Source organism: Silurus aristotelis (assembly GCF_946808225.1).
Source record: "Silurus aristotelis genome assembly, chromosome: 18".
NCBI classification, from domain to species: Eukaryota; Metazoa; Chordata; class Actinopteri; order Siluriformes; family Siluridae; genus Silurus; species Silurus aristotelis.
Window position 1 is genome coordinate 19,557,869 of NC_139591.1, and position 20,522 is coordinate 19,578,390.

Below are 20,522 nucleotides of genomic sequence, written 5' to 3' on the forward strand. Positions count from 1 at the left end.
TTGTGCAGATCCAGTCCAGTCCTAGATTTGTGCAGATCCAGTCCAGTCCTAAATTTGTGCAGATCCAGTCCAGTCCTAGATTTGTGCAGAGCCAGTCTAGTCCTAGATTTGTGCAGATCCAGCCTAGTCCTGAATTTGTGCAGATCCAGCCTAGTCCTAGATTTGTGCAGATCCAGCCTAGTCCTAGATTTGTGCAGATCCAGCCTAGTCCTAGATTTGTGCAGATCCAGCCTAGTCCTAGATTTGTGCAGATCCAGTCTAGTCCTGGATTTGTGCAGATCCAGTCTAGTCCTGGATTTGTGCAGATCCAGTCTAGTCCTGGATTTGTGCAGATCCAGCCTAGTCCTAGATTTGTGCAGATCCAGCCTAGTCCTGAATTTGTGCAGATCCAGTCTAGTCCTGAATTTGTGCAGATCCAGTCTAGTCCTGAATTTGTGCAAATCCAGTCTAGTCCTAGATTTGTGCAGATCCAGTCTAGTCCTGAATTTGTGCAGATCCAGTCTAGTCCTGAATTTGTGCAGATCCAGTCTAGTCCTGAATTTGTGCAGATCCAGTCTAGTTCTAGAGATTCTGCTCCAAACTCAGTGGAAAAACACCTTTTGGCCGTGTCCACACTGATTCGTTTTCGTTTTAAAATTTGCGAGACGCTGTTTACAGTCAACCTAGCTTATTGAAACCACCCGAAGTGAATAAATAAAAAAAACGGCATTTTCAAGTGGCAGCGAGGACTTTGACAACGGAAAAAAAGTGGCATTTTTAATCGCTGACACGACGCTTTAAAGAGCGCAAATGATTGAGCGTGTTACGATTTGCTTGTGCGCAGTACAGAAACGTAAGCGTTTTCAGACGTTTCAGTGTGGACAAGCGACTATTGGGAAACGACTGAACGCAGAGCCGTTTTATACGAAGACGATGTTGAATTAAGTGTAGACGGCCGGTTTTTGGAAAAAAAAAAAAATATTGTAAAATAATATATATATATATATATATATATATATATATATATATATATATATATATATATATATATATATATATATATATATATATATACATATATATATATATATATACATACATATATATATATATATATATATATATATTTTTTTTTTTTACCAAATAGGACAATAGTATAGAAAATATTTTTCAATACTCAGTGTTGTTTGGTTTTTGTTTTTTTTCCCCCAGACTAATCCAGACCTGGAAATCACTCTAATCAAATTCCATGCCTTTTCATACTTCTCTAAAATGCGTAGGATCCCTGGCTGTATAATGGACAAGAGTGTGAGAAGACTAACACAATCTCGCTAAACTCCTACCTGACTTTCCAGCTCTAATCGCCCGATCAGGCGAACGATACGATCCAGCTGTAACCGCCTGCAGGACAAGACTCGCGCTAATCGCCTCACGGAAACACACCACGATGCTCTTAGTGTTGTCGGGGGGGGGGGGGGGGGGGGCTTGGGTAATAACTGTGAGGCTTCTGCTCATAGCAAACACACTCCTACACACTCGGTAACTTTATGCAAATTGAAGAGCGTTGTTCTTCTGACAAGGGCTTCAAGGTGCTTATGTCCATCAAACAGTGCTGTATCTTGATGAATTAACAACCCTGCTGTTGGTTTCTATAGCAACACTCAATCGCTCAGGTTCTAATCTCTGTAGGTTGAAAAGCACAGCTATGAAACAGTCCAGTCTCAGGTTGCAAAGTGCTGAAACATTTCTGGTAAAAAAATTTCCATTGGAACTTTATTTTATGGAAACATTCCAGGAATTTATGGGAATTAATTAGATGTTTGGGGAAATGTATATAAAATGCATCAAATACAAACAAAAATAAACATTTAGTTTGGTCATAAAATGACATGCATGTAAACTAATACAGATTTATAAAATGCCATTTTTGAATTTAATTGTATAAAAAAAGTAGAACAATTACAAATATTTCTTAATATATATTTCACAAATATACTGTTTTGTTCTGTATTTTTAATCGAATAAATGCAGGCTTGATGAGCATAAGAGACTTCTTCCAAGTGTTAAACCTACGTTTTTTTTAAAAATAATATTTATGTAATTTATGTGAAAAATGCATTAAAGATGGTCCTGATAGATTTATCATTTTTGTTCATTCTTGTTTATTCCCATGGAAAGTTTCCAGTCTTGACAATTCCCAGAATTTTGCAACCCTAGTCCTACCTAAGCCCCCCCCCCAAAAAACAAAACAAAACAAAACAAAACAAAAAAACCCACCACACACACACACACACACCTGCAAAACTTGACCTTTCAAGCTAAGCCTAGAGGCTGCTATGTGACTGGACAGGAAGAACCGCAAACGTGTCCCAGTGCTCGACCAAAATGACGTCCTCTGCTCACTCAACACTATTTTCCACAAGCCTGTACACCACAAGACTTATGGTGATTTTTGCCACAATCAATAAAAGTGAAAGATAAAAAAATATATCATTCTGGTGGCATGTGAGGTTTTTCCTGTCACAAAGGCCTGTCACCATGGTAACCAAATGGGGTCAGAGCCGAGATTTCATCATTTGAACGAGGGAGTCGTTTTTTTTTTCAGGTAGGTTTCGAGTAAGAGATAAAACATTTTTTATATTAAACATTAAAACTGGGGTGTTTAAGAGAAGCAGGTTGGGGGTTTGGTGGAGCTACTGAAGACCAGTTCTTTGTGAATGTCTAATGTCCAGAAGAGGAAGAGGCAAAGCACCAGGAGTAGCCTTTGTTCTAACACTAACACACACACACACACACACACACACACACACACACACGCCTATCTATCCATCTCAGTCTATCTCCGTCTATCTATCCATCTCAGTCTGTCAGTTTGTCTGTCTCTCTATCTGTCTATCGCCGTCTGTCTCTCTCTCTCTCTCTCTCTCTCTCTCTCTCTCTCTCTCTGTCTACCGATCTCTGTCTGTCTACCTATTGTCGTGTGTCCATCCATCCATTCATCCATCCATCCGAACTGTCATCATTTGCACGATGGAGAGAATATTTTTTTTTTATGTTTTTTTTAAGTGAGAGATTAAAAAAATATTAAACATTAAAACTGTGGTGTTTAAGAGGAGCAGGTTGGGGGTGGGGGGTGCCTATGATTGAAGTCCTTTGTGAATGTCTGATGTCCAGAAAGAGTGGCCTTTGTTCTCACACTCACTCACTCACACACACACACACACACACACACACACACACACACACACACACACACACACACACACACACACACACAGTGTTTGATGGTGCTAAACAGCAGTGTGTCCATCCGCTCACCTTTCAACTGTGACATTTCCTTGCACCCCAGCATGCACTGCACCATGGTGGGGTCTCTAAGGTCAAGAGCACACTCCCAAAAAACACACACGTGGATTTCGGCGCTCCTCACTGTTCAAACAGACGCTGTTCACATTAGTGATCTCGCGAGCGCTGTAGCACTAACACGAGTGTCACGAGTGTGTCAGAAAGTCTGAATATGAGAAACGGCAGAAACTCGCACGTCTACCTAAATATAGTGAACGTGTTTCCTCTTGGGTGGTGTGTGTGAAGAGATGATGTGATAAAAGGGGGGTGTACTATGGTGATTTTCATCTGGCGCTCGTTTGATGCAATCGTGCTCCTTTCTGGAATATGTGACGATACTTCAGCTGACTGGATGAATCCCCTCGTTACAGTGGATCATCTCCATGCAGTTTCTTGAGGATGCTGATTTCATTCTGTATCGAATGTTGTATGTACAAAATGAAGAATCTCTCTGATCACTGGTCAGTCTATCAGTTATCTTTCTGTCTGGTATGATGTTTAGACTGTATCAATTGTCTGTCTGTCTATCTATCAATCAATTATCTGTCTGTCTGATATGATGATTAGACGGCATCAATTGTCTGTCTGTATGATGGTCGGTCAGTCTATCAATTATCTGTCTGTCTGGTATGACTGTATCAATTGTCTACCTCCCTCCCTCCCTCAAATGGTATGATGGTTGGATTGTATAAATTATCTATCTGTCTGTCTGTGTGTCTGTCTGTCTCGGGTTGTGGGGGTGGGGGTGCATTCTAGAGACTATTTTATTAGAGGAACACAAGTGCAGTATGGACTGACTCATCAACAGCTACAATTATTTTCCTCAGAGGAACTCTAACATGAGATGATCTGCTCAAACCTATTATATATATATATATATATATATATATATATATATATATATATATATATATATATATATATATATATATATATATATATATATATATGGCTGCATAATGGAGTCCATAACAAGAACAAGTAGAAAAGGCTGATTTTGTGACACTGGTTTCGTCACAGTAGCGGCCTTGCTAAACTCCAACTGTAATGCACCTCAGAAATGTTACACACTTCCTGTTGTGTTACTGGGGGCTTCTTTTCTAAGAAGGCCAGCAGACAGGAAATTAGCGAGAAATACTAATACTCACCTCTATGCTGAAGTAACCTCGATCCACGTAGTCCCCCAGGAATAAGTAGCGCGTGTTGTTGGGGGAGCCGCCCACCTCGAACAGCTTCATCAGGTCGAAGAACTGGCCGTGAACATCTCCACACACTGAGGGCAGAAACATCAGAGAGGACAAGACGACGTAAAAACATGTTGCTTTGAGATCAGCGAACAAAAAACTTTCTGCTTCCTGTCATGTGTGCAGCGTATTAGAACGTTCGTATAAATATGCACAAAACGAATTCATGCAGAAAACCTACATGTGGGGCAAATGTATTGGGACACCCGACTTTTCCAACTGAATGTGGTTCTTCTTTAAAATGTTGAAGGCACACAATTGTCATTGGATGCAGTTGCATGATATTTTCCTCTCACTTGAACCAATTTCAGCTTCATGAAAATATAAATTTTACATGGGTTGGAGTAGAGGATCTCCTGCTATAGAGCTTTGACTTCAATATTGAACACCTTTGAGATGAATTCCAGGCCTCCACACCTCACCTACATCAGTATCTGATTTTATGCTAAACATCCTTGTCTGAATGAATCCCCACAAATCTTCAGGAAAACTGGAGGTTAGAATAACAGCAACACAGGGATGTTTAATAAACATACGTGAATCTTATCGTGAGATGTCCAGAAACTTTTGCATTTTATATATAAAGAAAAATAATATGGAAAAGTATAAATAGCGGTGTATAAATAGAGAATGGGGGTTGCGGGTGTGTCTGTGCAGAGCTATAAGCCACAAACAAACTCCTCAGCTGACAGACAGTTTGCATGTAAAAGAGCTGTGCAGTACATGTGCTTACAGAAGACTGACGGGAATGTACTGAAGTCAAAGTAATGATCTGTCAGAACTCTGTATGCAGAATACAAACACTTCAGTGTTCCATTCTCCTGCAAAGCAAATCTTTCTGAGGAAAAAAGTTTTCTATAGTTACACACATACACACACACACACACACACACATCTATCTAACTATCTATGCATTTCAACATCCAGCCTTTCATCCATATATATATATATATATATATATATATGTACTATATGAATGTATTGTCTGTCTGTCTGTCTGTCTGTCTGTCTGTCTGTCTGTCTGTCTCAATCTCCATCCATCCATCCGTCTGTTGATCTTTCTATCTTTCACTATATGTATGTATTTATATCTCTCTGTTGCTACAACATTTATTCACAAATTTACTAATAGATTTAACCTCCGAGACACTAAGTGTTTTGGCATCGTCTGGCATTTACATCACTCAAACAGCTCGAGTTAAATTAGGATCGACTTCACCAGACACTTCTGGAGCTCAAACTACCCAGAAGGCACTGCAGGAATCTGATAAAGTGTAATCAGGAGCGACACTCCATTTCATATATATTATTCTCATTCATTTATTCATCCATCCATCTTCAGTAACTGCTTTGTCCTGATCAGGGTCATGGTGGATGCGGAGTCCGGTCCATCGCCATGGCAACAGACTAAAATGCTACAAGCGCGTCCATATAAAGATCTCAGTGGCTCCTCGGCACTGGTGGAAACCAGGCCAAAATATGCCTCTGTCTCAATGTGCTCTACTGGAACATCGTCATAGATGTGATGTTATTCTGGACAACACACACACACACACACACACACACACACACACACACACACACACACACTGACAGTAATGCGCTCTCAGACAGCTGCAGCATGACCGGGATTAAAGAAATGTGAAAACTTAAGACAGTTGTTGCATCTTGAGCCTTCAGACAGTGAACCTTAAACACAGCTTGTTCAAATGTTTGTTCAAAACGTTGTTTTTTAGACGAATTGAAAGATTTGGAAGGAAAACGCTGTGAACTAAAACGAAGTGTGGGCTTTAGAAGCTTAAAAATCAGGTCACCTCCTGAAATATCACTGCATGTCAGTTTCACACTTAAAGGAAAAGTCCAAGTAATAAAGTGGAGCCTGATCAGCGTCGGATCAGAAAATACGCGATGACACGAGCGTGTAACCTCCAGCCTCGGCTCACATGACATTAAAGACTCGAGGGGGGTGTGAGGGAGGGAGGAAGGCCATTTTTATCTCCGCACCTGTTATGGGATGAAAGAGGGGTTTCCTGTGGCCTCCTCTGAGAAATCAAAGGCGATGCAGGCGGCCTGGGCAGGGACGCTAGTCACTCTTTGACATTTGAAATGGGCCCAATCAAAGGATTCCCTCTTTATCAAAACAAGGCCGGTTCCCCCTCAAGCAAGACTGATTAGCGCAAAAGCCAGACAGGAAATCACTCAGGTGTCATTGGGGGGGTGGGGGGGGGGATGTATCATTTCTCGGCCACCATAATCAACAATACTATTTCCTCAACAAACGTACGCTGATCTATCACGGTTCATATTCTTGCTTTACCCTGAACACCGATCAAAACGTCACCAATGCGATATGGGAAAGGGGGCGGGGCTTACATGTATGTCCGTTCATATCTGAGCACAAACACCTACCACCTACCATTCATTCCAGAGCCACAAGTCGATTGGTTCATTCGCGTGGGTGGAAAAAAACTGACTATTCTTCTTACTTCAACATATTTAGTTCATATTATACAGGATTGTTTCTACCTGCAAAACACAACTGGTTACCATTTGACCACACTGGTTACTACATGAGATGATCATGATTACATTGTGAAGCAGTATGTTCACATCAAGCTGCTTTGTATGAGCTGCAGAAGTGCCAACATCGAGAAAATATTAGAAACTGTCGAAGAGAAAACATGAAAGAATAAAATAATTTAACACCAAGATAACAGTGAGGCTGAAAGCTACAACAATGTAATAACCATGTAATTACAGCAGTAAGACCGCCAAAAGGCACATAACCCGTCGTCACAATCTAGACAACATGACTACCTGTGTGTAATAGAGAGGTAACTACATGCACTAGGATGTACTCGTTATAGCTGTGTGACAAGCAACACAAGTTAACGTCTACCTCTAACCAGTGTTACAACCCGCGGTATTTTGTGGGTTGTCTTGTACTCGTATGTGGTGTGTGGTTTGTGTGCAGGTGCCATCCCGGGATTCCAGCTCAGGTTTTTCCTGCACTCCAGTTAACTAAAGCCGCACCCACATCCCTGTAAAACAATATAACTACCTCTAACAATCAAAGAACACCTGTAACAGTAATATAACTACCTCTAACAATCACAACAACACCTCTAACAGCAATATAACTACCTCCAACAATCACAACAACACCTCTAACAGCAATATAACTACCTCCAACAATCACAAGAACACCTGTAACAGCAATATAACTACCTCTAACAATCACAACAACACCTGTAACAGCAATATAACTACCTCTAACAATCACAAGAACACCTGTAAAAGCAATATAACTACCTCCAACAATCACAAGAACACCTGTAAAATCAATATAACTACCTCCAACAATCACAAGAACACCTGTAACAGCAATATAACTACCTCTAACAATCACAACAACACCTGTAACAGCAATATAACTACCTCTAACAATCACAAGAACACCTGTAAAAGCAATATAACTACCTCCAACAATCACAAGAACACCTGTAAAAGCAATATAACTACCTCCAACAATCACAAGAACACCTGTAAAATCAATATAACTACCTCCAACAATCACAAGAACACCTGTAACAGCAATATAACTACCTCCAACAATCACAAGAACACCTGTAACAGCAATATAACAACCTCTAACAATCACAACACCTGTAACAGCAATATAACTACCTCCAACAATCACAAGAACACCTGTAAAAGCAATATAACTCCCTCTAACAATCACAAGAACACCTGTAAAAGCAATATAACTCCCTCTAACAATCACAACACCTGTAACAGCAATATAACTACCTCCAACAATCACAAGAACACCTGTAACAGCAATATAACTACCTCTAACAATCACAACACCTGTAACAGCAATATAACTACCTCTAACAATCACAAGAACACCTGTAACAGCAATATAACTACCTCTAACAATCACAACAACACCTGTAACAGCAATATAACTACCTCTAACAATCACAACAACACCTGTAACAGCAATATAACTACCTCTAACAATCACAACACCTGTAACAGCAATATAACTACCTCCAACAATCACAAGAACACCTGTAAAAGCAATATAACTCCCTCTAACAATCACAACACCTGTAACAGCAATATAACTACCTCCAACAATCACAACACCTGTAACAGCAATATAACAACCTCTAACAATCACAAGAACACCTGTAACAGCAAAATAACTACCTCTAACAATCACAACACCTGTAACAGCAATATAACTACCTCTAACAATCACAAGAACACCTGTAAAAGCAATATAACTCCCTCTAACAATCACAACACCTGTAACAGCAATATAACTACCTCTAACAATCACAACACCTGTAACAGCAATATAACAACCTGTAACAATCACAAGAACACCTGTAACAGCAAAATAACTACCCCCAACAAACACCACCTGTAACAGCAATAACTACCTCCAACAAAGAACACCTGTAACAGCAATAGAACAACCTATAACAATCAAAGAACACCTGTAACAGTAATATAACAACCTCTAACAATCACAAGAACACCTGTAGTAGGCATGTAACTTTCTTTAACAAACACATGACCACATGTAACAGAAGTGTAACAACCTTTAATGAAGCAGGTGACCACTTGTAGCAGGTGTAACTGCTTTTAATATGTAACAACCGGTTAAAGAGCCCAGTAATCGTTTTAAAGGGTACGCAGATCCCGGTAACTGTTTCTGTAATGTTCCTGCGCTATGGATCTGGAATTGCGTGAAACGGACACCTACCTGTTATAGGGGCCTCGACCTCCAGCATGCACTTCTCATGGCGCAGGATGTTGGCTCCGTCGTTGATCAGGCGCAGCGCCAATTCCTCCTCCAGCCGTCCCTCCTTCAGCAGGTGGGCCTTCAGCAGTTCCACCTTGGGACGGCCGTCCTCATAGAGCTCCTTCATGGTGAGGCGCGTCGTCGGGGGATACGGCACCGCTACGAGGAGAACAGAAGAGCAAAAGAAGATAGGGGGATTTAGGCCCTGGAAACCATAGATAGCAATGTCTACTGAGCAGATAAACCCCAACGAGCACCAATACACCGTAAATCTCCAAAACCGAATAGCCAGGCGTCTCATCATTCACTCCATGTGCTTTGGGGCAGAATTGAATCTAAACGGGATTTCCTTTTTCTTCTCACAGTAAAACAGCACCATGGAATAACTCGGAATGGAACTTCACATGCTATCTGTATAGATTTGACATTGAATACAGAAATATAAAAAGCAAATTTAACTTTATCTTGTCCTATAATTTAAATAGGAGAAACAGTAGATCTGTGGTTCAAGATGTGGGATTTGAAGGTTAAGTTCAAATCCCAGCCCCACCAAGAAGCCCCCTGGCCCTTAACCCTCATCTGCTCCTCCTGGACCCTGAAGCTCTTCACCAATCAAAAATTAAGATAACTTTTTAATTCATATTTGTTTAAAACAAACCTCATTTGTCATATACTAGGGGTGTACTGGTAAACTTTTTCAGTACAGGACTTTGGGTTCAGTGAACATGCAATCCCTTTTATGTTTGGAACATAGTTCAAATCCGAGTTCCGTCTGAACCAGAAATACGATTTGTAGATTTGCGCATGCGCTAATTTGTGCCACTTCCTGTTACCACCAGGCCTAGCGATCTTCAAGAATTTGTCTTAAAGGAGAAAATCCTGACAATTCCACATATCGAGGGAGTGAATGAATGAAGGATGGAAGGAATAAAGACATTTGTTAAAGTCTGCTAAAAAAAAAAGTGAAACAAGTAGATCATATCTTTAGAAAATTCAATACATTTAAATAAAAGTAGTGAAACGCGAACACACACACACACACACACACACACACACACACACACCAGTATTGCCCAAATGGGGGTCAAATAAACGAACGATTAAATCAAATTTTCCAATTTATTTAATTATCAATTTAATTTGTGGCCATTTAAACTATGACGCGATTTAATCAAATGTAATAAAAAGCGTATTGCGTGAATCCGATTTTTTCTATTTTCTTTTATAAAACATTACTAAATATTATTTAATTATATTTTTCCATCGTTTAATAATAAAAGTGTGTTGCATTACTTTGATTCAGTCCATTTTATTTTTATAAAACATTATTTGATGTTATTTCGACAAGCAGAAATTTTATTTAAAATCGTAAAAACGGTTGATGTTCACAAAAGTTTATATTATTATTATTATTATTATTAATAAACTGTGTTAATAAAAAATGACAAGCAATTTAATCTTTCGCATTTCATCCCCCAAACCGCGAAATCGAACCGAATTCTGTAGTAAAATTCTCATCACCACTGTCCAACATGTAAAAAAATATTTTTAAAAATTGATCAAATAAAATTATAACGTTTAAAGAGTATAATTAAAGTATAAAGTATAACTATAAAGTAAAACATATAGGGATTAAAAAAAAAAAAAAACACCCTCATATGTATAGGATTACTGACGCGACACGTGACCTCAAGATGAGTGAAAACGACAATGAATCCTTTCTATCATGTAGTACGTGCTGCACATTTTCTCAAAACGGTACCAAAAAAAATTACAAAATTTACAGTATAGACTGCGTTTCCTTCCTCAATCTGCTTTTGCACTGGGTTTGGTCTGAAACAGAAACAAGCCACAGTCGTTTCCTTTCAGCCGTTTAGTTTTTTATTTTTTGAGACGATGAATTTGCATAGCATTAACGCTTTTTCACTTTAGAACGCGTCGATAGCAAAATCATGCCCATTCGCACCTTCAGAAATACCTTAAACCTTCATACTCTCCTTTTTTTTTAAATAAACAAAGTCATCATTGATTCCTTGTTAAACTTAATCGGGTCAAAGGCGGAGACGGAATGAAAAGGAGGACATCTGTAATACAGTAGCTGTTTCGGCTAAATGTGCCGTAATTTCGTTCTCGAGCAAACTCTCGCCTCATTAGGGAACAAGAAAGAAGAGATGAGTGCACTCTCCCGAGAGAGAGAGAGAGAGAGAGAGAGAGAGAGAGAGAGAGGGGGTTTAAATTGGATTATGGCCCAAACTTTGCTCTGATTTTTGGAGTCAATATGCATAAAATAATTTTTTAAATCCCACTTGTATTAAAAAAGGAACCGCACACTGTACCAGGGTTTCTGCAGCTTTCATCAAAGTCAAAACCTTTTTAAAAACCATTAAGGGGGAAATTTAATACCTACAGCATGACATCAGGAACACACACAAAAAAATATTCTCCAAGCCAAGTATCGCTAAACCTGCACTTCCCCAGAGCTCAACAATAAAATCCGGTTTACGTCTGTGGTACAACCCAAGAGAGATTCGCACCGATACCAGAAATCCGATTGGCTGTTGCATGTTGGTCTCGTGTGTAGTCGTAATACAGCGCAATATATTTGGACCAGCGAAAGAATTAACTACAACACCAAGCGCTGCGGGAGCGATTTAATGAGCATTAGGTTCACATGGACGTCGGAAATTTAAGACCCTTTCAAAATTATTCATCGGATTAAAATTAGAACAGTGAATTTAAGACTAAAAAAAATTAACTAAATCTAAATTCTAAATCTAATTCTAAAATCTAAGAACTGCACACACTTGGTCCCTGAGCAGTAAAAATGCATTTGTAAAAATTGTGATAAGTAAAAAGGCCGTAATGTTCACCTAGAGGAGAATTACTGCTATTGCACATCGATTCTTGGTTTAATTCTTGCAAAAAAAAATAAAAAAAATCCCCAGTTCTACACAAAAGGTGCTTTACAATCCTGATCGTGATCAGAATACCAAACACCCCCCCCCCAGTGATCTCGGCGAGATGGTGCGATGATCGATTTGCGTGAGGACGTGACGTCTGAACCGCATTTCACGCCCGCTTCAGTGTTTTGGGTGTAATGGATTATTTGTACTTCACTGAAAGTCTACATGCTTCTACACTTCTGCCTCTGTGTGTGTGTGCGTGTGTGTGTGTGTGTGTGTGTGAGCGCGCGTGTGTGTGTGTGGGGCAAGCTTGCCTGCATAACCACAATGCTGCTGAATTCTGTATTCTGATTGGCCGAGAAGTGTTGATTCATTGTAACAGCAGCCCTAAAAATAATGGCACCTCAATCCCTTGTGCGTGTTTTTAGATGCACTCGTTTCTTCTGCAACAATTTGCACACGGACGTTCACACAGGGATGGCCCCTGAAAAAAAACAAAGGAACCTCTTGATATGGGCAAGTTTTCCGGGAAGAGTTGCTTTCCATCAGGAGAAGGTCTTGGAGTCTAGAGAGGGACATGTCTCTTGTAGTTCAGCAGGTGCTCACATTTCGCTGCATGGAAAAACGTTTGTGGGCACCTCAGCATAAAATTTAGTCTCCATTTGTTCTTCTAATAAGCGCCACGCTTCTGGGAGGACGTTCCACTAGATTTTTCTTGTGCACCTGTGGAGATTTGTGCTCGTCTGAGGTGTGTTTCAACTCATCATGTTCAATAAGGTCGAGGTTAGAGCACAATATCAGGAGATCTGCAACTCCAACCCACGTACAGCATATCTTCATGAAGACCGGTATTGTCGTGCTGGAGCATGTTTGGGGTTCAAGTGAAGGGAAAATTTCATGCTGCCACTCCCAAAGATGTCTTATACAAATATGTGCCTTCACTTTTTTTTCCCGTTGAAGATCCACATATACCTGCATAAGTCAGGTGTTCTGATACTTTAGTCTGTATAGTGTATGCAATTGCAGTGGATCATAAGGTTTCAATCTCGGCTCGACCAAGGAGCATGACCCCTAACCCTCAAAAGCTCGCTTATGGAAATCCGCTCTGAAGAAGGGCTTCCTCCAAACGCTGTGAATGTATTAAGGTTTTCTGAACTGTGTCCAGTGTTTCCTGGCAACGTTCTTAACACGAGAACAATTTTATTGGTACGGTGTGTTTTTAAACACTGAAATCAACATTTGGGTGGCTTCCGATCGGAGTTCCTGATCGACCAAAACATCTAAGAAGTGAGCATTGATAACGTCGTGCATTAGCAACCCAGACGTTCATCCCAGAATATTGGGTTTTTTCCTGTAGATAATGTCTAATGCACAATCTATAGAAAAGTCTGATCCTTTTTGCCAAAACAGAGCAGTGTTTAATACTTTATACCCCCACTAATGAAATGCACTAAAAATCGTCTGAAAAATCGGGGACAATCGGCGAACAATTAATTACGCAAACCAAATGTTTCGATCGTTATTCCGTGGCGCTGTTTTAACTTAATTAAACGTAAACAAACGTACAGACATTTAATTGTAAGTATTGATATTTAGGGGGAGTGGTGGCTCCAGCGGTTAAGGCGCTGGGTTGCCGATCGGAAGGTCTGGGGTTCAAGCCCCGGTATCGCCAAGCTCCCACTCTTGGGCCCTTAAACAAGGCCCTTAACCCTCTATGCTCCGGGGGTCCCTTACGAGGGAAATATCAAGGTCCGTGACGTCGGGGTGACGTGGGGCCGCCTTCCCGTGGGCTCACCACCTGCAGGAGGGACCGTAAGGGACGGTGCTGTGAGGATTGGGCAGCAGTTGAAGGCGGGGGCCTGCTTAGACTGCTGCCCCCGCGACCCGAAATACGGATAAGCGAGAGAAAATGAATGAATATTGATATTTATTATGGTTTTAAAACAATTTTTTTGCAACACATTGAAGTAAAGGATTCTACAAATAGTCAATGCCCACAAAATGACGGCAGAACCGATCAGGACACGGGCAGAAATGTTCTCCTGGTGACTTCTTGCGTGTCGGTGTGTATGAAGGTTTGGTCGCAGTGAAAAAAAAAAAAAAACGATTCTCCCGTTTCATCCATTTTGATTTCTCGATCAATTCCTTCTTTCGTGCTGAATAAAGAGCGGCGCTGTGGAACCCTCTCAGGTTTGTCTGGAGCGTAAAGAAGAGGAAGATGCTGCAAGGTTTCACGGCTGATCGAGCGAATACAGCGTGCACCTGCTCATTTGCTTCTCACTGCGGCAGAAGCAAGAAGGAACGTGGAGCTTCTGTAATGTGGGCTGTTTTTTTTTTTTTTTATGCAACATGAGCCACACCAGAGAGAGAAAAAGCAAACATCCGATCAAAATCGAATCCAACGGCAACTTTTAGGAATTTTTTGCAGAAATATAAAAGATGTGGTTGTTTATTAGTAATTAGTTCTGGCAGGAAAATGATTCCTCATCTCTCCGTTCTGAAGGTCTTGATTTATTTTCTGCTTCCGGGAATGAACGGAGACCGTGCTCTAGCATGCACGGCACGCCCAAAAGTATGTGGACACTTCTGCGAAAGTTTTAATAAATAAAATGGTGAGAAATTGTTATGGTGATGTTTTCTCCCAGATGTTTGTAGAACTTTGTCGAGGAGTCTCAGAACAGCATTATGGATTTAAAGCGATACAAGAAAAATCTTGGTTTAGGAGAGAAATGGAAATGAAAATGGAGAGGTACAGGACGAGGTATAAAAGCAAGAACAGTAAATCAGAGCATTGTCTGAGAAACACAAATCTCACAATGATGGTGTTTAAGGAGAAATCACGACGCCCAGGACTGCGTTTGAAGCCGTGAAGGAACTTGAACAGTGTTTTGATTCGGCGATTTGCCAGATGACTTGTACGGATGACTTTTTTTTTTTATATGTTAACACGTCGTGAGCGTGTGTGTACGTTTGGACGTGTAGCTAATGCACCACAGGCTTAGAAAAGATTTCGCCAAAGTAGGTTAGTGAAGGTCTGTGGAGAATCACGAACAGTTTTTTTTTTTCCTTCCCCATACAGAAAGCGCTGAGAATCCAAAGGGAATCTTTCATACGGTCCAGATATTTAGAACGATCAGCCTATTTTCAGGCAGGAGCAAAAGTTTGTGGACACCCGATCATAAGATTCGTATGAATATACCCCCATTCCACGTTTAGTCCCCATTTACTGCTGATAGAACCTCCACTCTTCTAGAAAAGATGTTCCACGAGACTCTGGGGAGATTTTTGGTCATTCTGCATATATATATATATATATATATAAATATATATATATATATATATATATATATATATAAAACCTGGTGTTTATGTTAAATGTGTAAGCGAATGTGCAACAAAATTACATACAATTAAATCTTTTTTTAATGTGTATTAGTTTGCATGCGTGTCAACTTATGACCAAACTACATGTTTATATTTGTATAAGAATAAAGTTTATATACATTTCCAAAATGTTCAAATTAGTTCCCATAAACTCTTGATACGTTTCCTACTTGGAATTTTTTCCAAAATTCCCCAGATTAAGTTTTCATGGAAATTTAGCGAAAGATTTTCCTTCCCTTTGCAACCATACTGAAGATAAACATGAGATCGGTCAAATGTGTGTGTGTGTGTGTGTGTGTGTGTGTGTGTGTGTGTGAGAAAGAGAGAGAGAGGTCTCCTTAAATAAGCAGCACCTTTATATACATGCAAGTCAGGATGCCACAGCTTTGAGGTCTCCAGGTCAATCCTGAGGTCCAGCTAATGGTCTGTGTATTATTTCATATGGTCATTCTGTATACATGAGGGTTTCGGATTCTCCACTTTTCTTTCACCTCACGAGTCAATGCACTGCTTATACCAGACTGTTCCTGGGTGCCGACGTGCGTCTGCACGGTGGCCTGATGTTCCAGCTTCACGTTCTGCGTTCAAACACTCCGGATCTCCCCCGACTCCGCTCATAAAGCTTACTTCGAATTGATGATGGATTACTGATCGATTACGAGTAACCGTTTAACCATGCGCTTTGCTAACGTTGCGTTATACGACTTCTCAAGACGAGAATAGCGCGAGAGTCTTCCGGCTTGGCTGGAGGTGTAAAAGTCGTGGTGTGAATAAAGACAAGAAGTGATAAATGAGAGAGAAAACAGACACTGGGCACGCTCCAGGCTCCGCTTTCGGCTTACTGATTGGAAAAAAAATAAATAAATAGTGGAAAAGGGATGCTCTTGTTGTAGCGCGGTTGTGCAGCAGAACAGTGAACACCGATGTGCGGTTAATGACCAACGCAGGGCCGGCTAGTTACATCGATCTCACAAAAATACCAAAAGAGGAACACCACGGTCTTGCCAAATGTTCACATTTTCAGAGATATCGAAGACCGGAAGCCCCCCCCCCCCCCACACACACACACAAAAAGTCTATTAAACCTTGCAAACTCACTGTACTTCCAGACTTAAAGAGAAACACAAACAAATGTTCCCTGTGTGTGCGTCTTTGTGTAACGGAGTTCCCGCGATTCATCTCGGGCAGTGTTTTAACCCCCTAAAAGATCATTTGGTTTGAAAGGGGCAGATGTAGAAGACATCGACATGGAGACTGAGCAGTTAAAAGAAGTTAGAGAATAGAGAACGACAGTCAAAAACAGACGCACGGGAGAAAAAGAAGCGTCCAAAGTTAACACGTCCGGACCCGCGGCCTCTCGCTAACGGCAGCAGCGAACGAAAAGATATGTGTAGCGTTCATTGTGTTCCTGACAAACCTTTATAAAAACGACGTTGCGCAATCACTCCTTTTCCCTTCATAACTCGATACGTTTCTCGTCCTGCTGTATTGTCCTATCTGACTCGTTTTCACATTTTCCCTGAGGTGGTTTGAAGTCGTTGCGCTAATTGCGTCATCGGATTCGGCGCCCGTATTGGTTCCCGCAGGAAAAAGTCGGAATTCCTCTGAAACTGCCCGTAATTTCCTCGCAGGAAAAATAACCGCGCCATTAATCTGTCGGCAAACACGTCAAACAGACCAGCGTTCAGAGACTTCAGATTTTAGCCTTAAATTACAGGAATCTTTCAGGGTTTTTACAATTTGTCTCAGACGATTAAATCGAGGCCAAAGCCACACGGTGTGCACAAGGCTTAAGCCCGTTCAGATTTCTGTTAAATATGTGGTCAGTGTTACTTTGGGAAGCTCTTATATAAAATGGTATCAAAAGGTTTTGAGACTAATGGTGTAACTGTTGCTATTCTGAGCACATGCTTCACGTCTGTGATTTCGTCCTGGACAGCAAGTCTGCCACAGAGACATTTGACATGACATACGGCGATGCTGCAACAAGTCGTTCAAGGCGTATTGAGTGGAAGAACATCACTGGAAGACGACGAGAGATAAGGAAGATACCACCTCGTATAATTGGGCCTGATGACCACCTTAACCATGAACATTCAGGTTACATAATGGCTTCCTCAAATATGGTGACATTAACCACATTATGACTGCTTAATTATGTGGCTACATGCAGTCACAGGAGACTATTAGATCTCCTAAATGATCATTAGTGCATTTTATGGGTTAGTTCAAAACTGGATTGTTCTCCACCTTCAATTTTACATTAGTAACTGAGCTGAGAGCAACAGATCCTGCTGAGATAATCTGCTTTAAACAAGTCCAAAAAAAAAAAAAAAAAAAAAAAAAAAAAAGTCAAGGCTGTCAAGGTTTGTTTTCACATCCCTTTTTCCGTAATGGAGGTCGTCCGAGTTCTGTACAGATGAGGCATGAATGGTGTTTCAGAGCCTGGGAGTTTTCCAAAAGCTCAATCCACGGTCCTCTTGAAAATGAAGATCAGTTGAGGAAGCTTTCTTCACTTGGCGCTACATAACGTGCACTTGATTGGTTGAACTTCTCCTTCAAGGTTACTTCTCGTGTCTACTTTTGTGATGCCGGATAAATTGTCGTTATGGTTACTGATATATAAAACCAGACTTTTATAGAACTGAAGCACAGTACTAAACTGGCGCTTTGTGTCAGGCTGCGTGAGCTGCTCGAGGATCCCAACCAAAGGAAAATTACTATTCACAAAAACAGACGGACCTAGTGCTTGACATTTCGCAAACCTGACGTACCTGCACACGTGACATGCCCATGATTCTGAAGGAGTTTTTCAAATATCAGCCCGGCCCCCAAACGAGCCCAAAGTCTGTCGTGGATGCAGACCTGAGTATTCAAGCCAAGTGTGAAAATGCCCTTACGGCCCCACCATATGGGAGGCTGATATGCAGGCTGAAATGATCCAAAGCATATCAAGATGCTCAGTAGGAAGACAATTCGCATTAAAAAATCGCTTTTGTGTCTCAATGACCAATCGATTCGATGACCTTAGTGCAAGTCAAATACTGATCAGCATCTTTCTGCTTGATTATTTAACTCCCTTCTTGGCAATATTTTGAAGTGAATACACCAATTGACCTTGTATATTCCCCAAACACTCAATATCACTACCTCGTGTATTCTGTACTACCGTTATTTCCGGGCTATTAAACGCACCCAAATATAAGCCGCACCCACTGAATTTGACAAAGATTTTTATTTTGAACATAAATAAGCCGCATCTATTAGCCACAGGTGTCTACACTGAAACTAATGAACTTTACACAGGCTTTAATGAAAGACAGTGTCTGTTACACGGCTTGTATCTAAACAGTAGCCTACCAAGAAAGTCATCGTTCACTGTCTTCCTCCTTCCTTTCACAACTATTTCTCTCGGGAGTTTCTCTTTTGGCATCGTCGTGCGTTTAAAAACCACTATCGGTGAATCTTTTCTCCCGATGCCGTGCAGCTCAGAACACAGGTGAAGTGTGTTTTTTCATGCCCGGTTGTTTTCAGCGTGACGAATGATTCGCATTTCCTGTAGACAGTCCGAGTGAGCGGCAGGTCAAACGTCAGAGGAACAGCATCCGTATTTATGATGTGGTGCGGCCCGATTCAGTGGGAACTATAAAAGGTAGCAGCTTATAGTCCGTTAAAATACGGTAGTTCCTAAAATTGTGTGCCAATATATAAATAACTATAGGATCCATGACCACATATTACAATAATTGGCAATATTTGATAGAAATGTATGTGACAAATAAAATTTGATTTGATAGAAATGTGCAGCAGAATTCTAAACGCTGATCTGGTCACAAGGTGTTACTTTTGTACAACCGAACGGCTCGAGCAGGAGCTCCGGCTGCAACACGAACTACAGGGTTATATTAAACAACCCTGTATGATGTGATCGTTTCTACAAAACCCCTTTTTTTTCTCATTTGTAGAAAGAGTCTAAGGGGTCAGCGCTTTCTTACGGCCACTGCGCTCGGTTACATTTCCCAGCAAGGTGAACTCTGCAGAACGGAGATTTTTGCATCTGATTTCTTGGTAAAAAAGCAAAGCTGTGGTTTATTTGTTTAAGAAAGAGAAAGAGATAAAGAAAAAGCAGTGCTGGTTAGGGAATAACCGCTATAACAATTGATAGCAGGACGTAACATGTCCTACAAATGTGGCTGTATACCAGTGACATGCACTGGACCCAAAGAGGCAGATTTGCACATATATGGACCCCAAAGTGATTCATTCTCAATAACCTGGTTTGACTAGGCAAATCTATTTTGCTTTCTTAATATCGCATTCTTTACGCTTTCGAGTCCCCGGTTTTCAGTGTGTTTTTTTTTTTTTCAGTGCGGTCTGTGAAAAGGACCGAAGCCTGATATTCCTTATCACTTGGTGAAAATATGTGGGATGTACCAAGGAAGAACTTGTAACATTTTTTAACGGCTTTTGATGCCAAAACATTTCAGTCACGTATTCAACACAAATCTACTCAAATCTGTCTAGCAGTGTAGTCAATCAATTTTATTAATCAAAACCATAGGATTGTCCTTCTGGACAAAGCTGTCTGTTTTAGGACTGTATCACAAATATTTGTAAACTGTTTTCTTTCTGTCAATTGTAAAATGTTGTACAAGGAATGGGGAAAAACATCAGTCGTCAGCCCTAATCATTAAAGGAAGGGAAATCGTTTGCCTCTTATGCTACTTTTTGTAGTGCAGTTTTCCTGGTAGCAACAAGTCAAAATATACTATACATATACCGACATGTGAATTAAGTTCCCTGGACTATAGAAGGTGATGCTGTGCAAATAAGAGTCTGTAAACATTA

At 40.6% G+C, this 20,522-nt stretch overlaps 1 protein-coding gene across 11 annotated transcripts in view; it reads right to left on the reverse strand.

The window, feature by feature from the left end:
* ppp3ccb (protein phosphatase 3, catalytic subunit, gamma isozyme, b) overlaps positions 1 to 20,522 on the reverse strand; it is a 47,007-nt gene that overhangs the window by 25,100 nt on the left and 1,385 nt on the right. For all 11 annotated transcript variants that reach the window (XR_014537852.1, XR_014537853.1, XR_014537854.1 and 8 more), the window contains exons 2-3: positions 9,349 to 9,546; positions 4,473 to 4,597 (exon numbers count right to left, since the gene is read on the reverse strand). Coding sequence is in view for 5 of the 11 variants with exons in the window: in XM_083568635.1 (XP_083424761.1) it covers positions 4,473 to 4,597; positions 9,349 to 9,546 (323 nt within the window). In the remaining 6 variants the exon portion in view is untranslated. The remainder of the gene's footprint in view (positions 1 to 4,472; positions 4,598 to 9,348; positions 9,547 to 20,522) is intronic.